At 43.8% G+C, this 6702-nt stretch overlaps 2 protein-coding genes across 2 annotated transcripts; both read right to left on the reverse strand.

Annotated features, from left to right (window-relative positions):
- Window positions 1-480, reverse strand: LOC134182873 (centriolar satellite-associated tubulin polyglutamylase complex regulator 1-like). The gene has a single exon (XM_062650314.1). The coding sequence runs from the start codon at window positions 478-480 to the stop codon at window positions 1-3; it is 480 nt and encodes a 159-aa protein (XP_062506298.1).
- A 7-nt stretch (window positions 481-487) lies between these two features.
- Window positions 488-4320, reverse strand: LOC134182875 (uncharacterized protein K02A2.6-like). Its single transcript, XM_062650316.1, has 5 exons — window positions 3463-4320; window positions 3174-3386; window positions 2155-3124; window positions 1269-1572; window positions 488-737 (listed from the first exon to the last, which is right to left on the reverse strand). The coding sequence occupies exons 1-5, from the start codon at window positions 4318-4320 to the stop codon at window positions 488-490; spliced, it is 2595 nt and encodes an 864-aa protein (XP_062506300.1).
- Between the last annotated feature and the right edge of the window lie 2382 nt (window positions 4321-6702).

The following is a 6702-nucleotide window of genomic DNA, read 5'->3' on the forward strand; positions in this document are numbered from 1 at the left end:
CTAAGTATGTGATTGTTTTCTAAAAGTAGATGAAAACAGAGAGCATGCGAATAGTTTCTCACTCGAGGGCAATCCACCCAAGTGTTCATTGACTTTCTCTGACTTCACCGCCAAGCTAACAAATTCATAGTAAGATAAAGGTTGTTTGTATTTCAATATATGACGCAAGACGTCCATAGGAGGATAACAGGACAACTTCCTCCACTCCAACTGTTCTTCTAATAAACCAATAAACACGAGAGAATCAACATTTTCAGGAACTGTCGTCGTGTTTGTATCTTTGCTATCTTTAGGCTTTGTTGGTGAAATGGTAGAGGTTGGTACTACCACCACTCTCGATGCTGTTGACTCTGAGTTGGCTCTAATAGCAGCAGCCAAGACACTTGAGTATACCTCAAGGCAGAACTTGAGAAACTCTTCATATACAAATTGCACTTGAAAGGCATAAATAAAGTCACGAAAAGCCACCAAGCAATCCATCACATCATCAGTTAATTAATATGATTCGAGCTGTTTTCTGAATAGTTTCAAGAGGAAAATCAGGACAAATGAGAGTGACAAAAGAATGGTATTCCCTGATGTTGAGAAGGTCTCCCCGATGACCAATAGGTTTGAAACAGCGATAAAATAGTTTAACAAGAGAGAGACGATTTTGAGGTGAAGCCTTCACAAAGGAAAATTGTCTAAACGACGACTGAGTTCCATGCTGAACACCAACAAAGTAATCTGATAAGAAACTGTACAAACACATCAAAAGACTTGAGTATAATCAGAGTCACGTATGACTTAATTAATTAACTTCATGATTCTGTTGAGGTTGCCTTGTCTGTCAGTTTGTATGTCCATCTGTCTGTCTGTCTGTCTGTCTGTCTTCTAGATCAGTAAAATCAAAGATTCGATCTTCAATACCCTGGATGTTGCCCACTATTAGTGACTTTATCCGTAAAACGAGAATATTGCCGGAGGGCATCTATCTCTTAAAAGAGAACAACTGATGAGCGATTAATGTATCAAAACCGTTAAAAAGAATTTCTTAATGAAGTAAAGTATGCCCTTCGTGACGCTGTAGTATCCTTGTACTTATACGCACACACTGATTATACACCACTGAAGACTGACGCTCTATTGCTATAGACACACTGCACTATCTCTAAATGCGGAACACAGACTAACACAGACTCACTAAGATGTACTGTCTCGTAACATACGCGTTGCTAATCTAATTAGTATATTATATCAAACTCCTCCCCCTTTAGGACTGTCTATACCGTTTGGGTGGTTTCCTGTTTTCCCGGAGAGGATATGGTCTCTCTTCTGGTGCTGTTGTGGACGGTGGTGTCTGGTGCGGCTGCTGAGCCATTGGTATCTCAGTGATGTTTTCTCGTGCACTTTTCGATTCATCTTGTCCTTTTAGCTTGTTGTTGTCATTGTCTTTGTTCCCTGTGAGTAGAGAGATCTCCTCGGTAGGTTCCCATGTGTACTCTGGAAAACTTCTTCCATCACGCACTCTCAATTGGTCAATATGAACATACCTTGTCCCTCCTTCAACATTTACAAGATAGGTTGCAGGACCTAAACGTTGGATAATGACCCCACATAGTCATTTCCCTCTGCTATCTTGTCTTGGATTTGCAACACTGACTGTCATCCCCGGTTCTAGCTGTCGAACTCGGCCAGATGCAGTGTCATATTGTTGAATCTGAGCCTCTCTCAACTCACTGTCAGCTTCAGGACGTTATAATGATAGTCTTGTCCTCGGACTTCGCTTCAACATCAATCCGGTTGGTGTCTTGCCACTTGTGCTGTTTGGTGTTGTCCTGTAGTGCAATAAAAGATTGATACCTGGTGACTCACGGACCTACCAGTTGGCTTTGTTTTTAGAGACTTCTTAAAATCTTGCACTATTTTCTCAACCTGTCCGTTTGAGGCTGGGTGATAAGGAGAAGTTAATTGGTGCTTTTTCCATTCGCTGACATAAAGTTCTTGAATTCCTATGAAGTAAATTGTGGACCGTTGTCCGTCACCACTCGTAGGGGTAGTCCATTGTAACTAAAAGTACGTCTCATGACCTCCATCGTTTGTGCTGTGGTTGCATGAGTACCTAGCTCACGTACTTCAGGTCATTTACTGAATGAATCCACCATAAGAAGGTACTGTTTTCTGCGACTTCACAAAAATCAGCGTGTACTCTCTCCCATGGCTTCTGAGGATAAATCCAAGGGTGTGGAGGATCATCCCGAGCCGGTTTGTTGTTGCGCAGACTTTGACAAGCTTCACACCGTTTCAATGCTTCCTCAGTCTCTTTATCAAGGCTTGGCCACCATACATAGCTGCAGGCCAATGATTTCATTCGACTCATTCCCAAGTGTCCGTGTAACCCCGATAGAATCAGCGATCTCAACTTGCTTGGAATGATGACACGGTTCGCCCATTGTAAGCAACCGTTCTCAATCGAAAGCTCACTCGCTCGTCTCCTGTATTGTTCTATGGCTGGTTCACCACTGGGTCCCCAACCACATTTTGTATATTGATAAACTCTCCTTAGAATTCGATCTCTCTGCGTTTCTTTTGCAATCTCTGCTGCAGTGATGGGTAATGCCTCACAGTAATCCACATTAAACGTCTGCTCATTTGGGTCAATGACTTCTACTGGAATGGGTAATCTGGATAGCAAATCAGCTTCCTTATTCTCAACTCCTGGCTTATACTGGATTTCATAATCATATGCACTCAAAATAAGAGCCAAGCGCTGCAAACGTGCTGCTGCCAAGGTTGGGACTCCAACATGTGGTCCTAAGACCCGTAGTAATGGATGATGGTCAGTCACTAAAGTGAACTGTCTCCCAACTAAATATTTGTGAAACTGTCTCACTCCAAAGATAAGAGCCGGTGCCCCTTTCTCCAACTGTGCATATTTTCCTTCCTCTTGAGAAAGAGTTTTAGACGCGAAAGCTATCGGTCTTTCTGCTCCATCTGCCATGACACGTGATAGGCAAGCTCCGACTCCTGCTGGTGATGCATCGCAGCATAGAATGACAGGCTTCTTTAAGTCGTAGTGTACTAAGAAATCAGACTGCAACAGCTTCTGTTTCGCTTCCAAAAATGCTTTCATCTGTCTTGTTCCCTAAGACCAGTCTCTTTTTCTGCAACAACTCATATAATGGTTCCAATACTGAACTCAGATTAGGCAGGAACTTCCTATAGTAACTGAGAAGACCCAAGAATGCCTTCAATTCAGTAACATGTGTCGGTGGTGGTGCATCTCGAATTGCTTCCACCTTGCTCTCTGACGGTTGAATGCCTCTGCTGCTGATAACATGGCCTAGATATTCAACTTGTGACTTGTTGAATTGACATTTTTTCTCGTTTGAGCTTTTAGACCCGCCCTGTTCAATTTCTGTAAAACTGCCATGAATCTCTCATCATGCTGTGATTCGTTCTCTCCTACGACTAAGATATCACCTTATGATCTATGTAGCATACTGTTCCGGCAACTCCTGCCAAGATCCTATTCATTTCTCTCTGCCAGATGCTGGGTGTTGTGCTGATTCCAAACGGCATTCGAGTGTAAGCGAACTGCCCCTTACTGGAATTCACGGTCAGATATTCTTGGCTGCCTTGCTCCACTTGCAACTGTTGGTAAGCATGTTTCATATACAGCCTTGAAAATATAGCTCCTCCTGCTAATGTGGCAAAACGATCTTCCGGATTAGGCATAGGGTATGGATTGCTCTCTAAATAAGAATTGATTGTCACCTTGTAATCTCCACACAGACGCACAGTCCCATCTGCCTTCCGGACCACTACTATGGACGTAGCCCAATGACTGCTTTCCACAGGTCTCAGTATGCTCTCGTTTTGCAGCCGTGACAGCTCACTGTCCACTTTCTCTTGTAACGCGTACGGTACAGGACGGGGTCTATAGAACTTCGTTTGAGCTCCCTCCTTAAGTGTAATCCTGACTTGACTTCCCTCCAAGGTACCGACTACTGGACCAAATAGTGCAGGAATCCGCTCAACTAGACTAAGACGTTCCTCTCCATGAACTTGAAACAATGAGCTCCAATCCATGTGAATCACCTGCAACCACCTCCTTCCAAGAATTGCAGGCTTGTAGCTACCATCAACAACAACTAATTTTAGCACAGCGAATTGATTGCCATACCTCACTGGAACATCTGCTTCTTCTCGTACTTCTAAGGACTCGCCACTGTACGTTTGCAGACGCATAGCACTCGGTGATAACTGCACATGACTTAATCCGCTCTGGTAGACTCCTGTTGGAACCACTGTTACCGTCGTTTCCGTATCCACCTCCATATCAACGGCACTTCCCGCTATGTTAATTTTTACGTTCACTCCGCCTTTGCTTGTGAGCGAAAACAATACACCCACTTCCTCTTGATCGATCTGATGAGTACTGCCGGGCTTTTCCTTCTGCTTAGAAGGCGTGGCTGACGGCGCGGCTGCTGACTTTATGCTCTCGTCTCTCCTTTTCTTGCGGCACATTCTGGCAATGTGACCTACTCCCTTGCAATGATGGCAGGATTGAGTTTTGAACCTGCAGTGCGCTGGATGATGACCAGTAACTTCGCAACGATAACATTTCATTGAGGTCTTGTGCAGGCCACTGCCTCTGAAAAGAACCATCTGTCGCTTCCTTTTTCACGGCATGTGTGGTCTCTGATTGCTGCATAATCGGCCTCATTGGCGGCTGAACAGCAGGACCACTACGTAACAAACGCGTCTCCTGAGTCGCTGTCTCGAAGGCTTGAGCCATCTCTACAGCCCTTTCGAGGGTGAGGTCAGCCTCCGCTAGTATCTTTTGTTGCAATGCCTCAGAAAACAGACCGCAGACGTGCTGATCGCGGAAAAATGTACTCAAAGAATCACCAAACTGACAATCCCTTGCTAACCTGCGCAATTCTGACTGGTACACCGCAATCGACTCTCCTTCCCTTTGTTGTCCCTTGTAAAAGCGATAGCGTTCTGCGATCACGACTATGCGTGGTTGATAGTGCTTCTGTAGTGCTTCGAGCATTTCGTCCAGACTCAGGTCTTGTGGCTTTTGCGGACGGACTAGATTCTTCAACAAATTGTACATTGTAGCTCCGATACATGTAAGAAAAACAGTCTTGCCCTTGTCTCCGTCTGTCGAAATGTCATTTGCTACAAAGTAGAGTAGAAACCTCTCTTTGTAGTCTTCAACACTGTCGATTCCTGGTCGAAAATCGCTAATCTTCCCGTGTCTACCCGTTGCCATATCCTCGTCGTCAATTGTAGTATACTTGTACTTATACGCACACACTGATTATACACCACGGAAGACTGACGCTCTATTGCTATAGACGCACCGCACTATCTCTGAACGCGGAACACAGACTAACACAGACTCACTAAGATGTACTGTCTCGTAACATACACGTCACTAATCTAATTAGTATACTATATCACAGATACCAAGGCCAAGTTCTTTCGGGAAAAGCTAACTGCCATGCGCAAGTGTCCTTCAAAGTTTTGGAATACCATCAATCAAATTTCAGGGCGCAATAGAGTTTCTTCTGTTCAGTTACCACCCGTAGCAGCTCTTGGCAGACAGTTTAGTTCAGTTGTCGGAACAATTGAGACTGCTGAATTTAATAGCTCTCAGTTGCAGAAGCAATTCCAAGGATCTACTAATCTCTCTTATTTCTCGACTATTACTGAGCTGGAGGTTTACAATCTACTATCAAAACTTGATGTGAATAAAGCAAGTGGCTGGGATGAAGTAGAAGCAAAATACCTCAAAATTGGTGCAGCTGCCATTACTCCCTCTCTTATGGAACTCTTCAATACTTCCCTGGCTTCTGGTGAACTTCCTAACGATTGTAAATGCGCCAAAATTACTCCCGTCTTTAAATCTGGTGCCGTAAGCGATCCAACGAACTATCGGCCTATTTCTCTTTTGCCAATTGTCTCCAAACTTTTGAAAAAGTTTGTCTCTAACAATTTTAGTCAGCATTTGGAAGTGAACTCTCTTTTACCAGAATGTCAATATGGTTTTCGAAAAGGTCGATCAACCCAGGATGCTGTCAGTATACTAGCGGATGACCTACTCGAAGCAAAAGATAATCGTCGTTGTTCGGGAGCCGTGCTCCTTGATGTTCAAAAAGCATTTGACACGGTGAATCATCGATCGTCTACTTCTTCGTAAGCTGTCTCTTGGCAGAGTCGATGGCACTGCTCATCGCTGGTTTTCTAACTATCTTACCGGCCGCTAACAATTTGTGAAAATTGGAGATGATATCTCTCTAGAGATCTCTGTTGTACGAGGTGTTCCACAAGGTTCTAAGCTTGGACCATTATTATTGAATTATTATACCCGGGATTTGCCCTCCGCTGTCAGAAAGTCTTCTCTTAATCTATTTGCGGACGATGCGTGCCTTTATACAAGCGGGAAATCATTTATGAAGTGACTTCTACCTTGCAGTTCGATCTCGATTCTCTATCCAACTGGTACCAACACAACATGATGTCATTGAATAAGAAAGTCTGAGTTGTTGCTATTTAAATGAAGAAGCACTAGAAGTGCAAACCCTCGGCCAGTAGGCACCTTGAAGGTAATTAGTCGCGCTATGAGAAAATCGTATGACAGAAACGCATGATGTGGGTAACAAAATTAGATGTGGGAACGTTACAAATGCAGCTAGATCAGCTAATCGT

Source organism: Corticium candelabrum, chromosome 8 (genome assembly GCF_963422355.1).
Source record: "Corticium candelabrum chromosome 8, ooCorCand1.1, whole genome shotgun sequence".
Classification (NCBI taxonomy): domain Eukaryota; kingdom Metazoa; phylum Porifera; class Homoscleromorpha; order Homosclerophorida; family Plakinidae; genus Corticium; species Corticium candelabrum.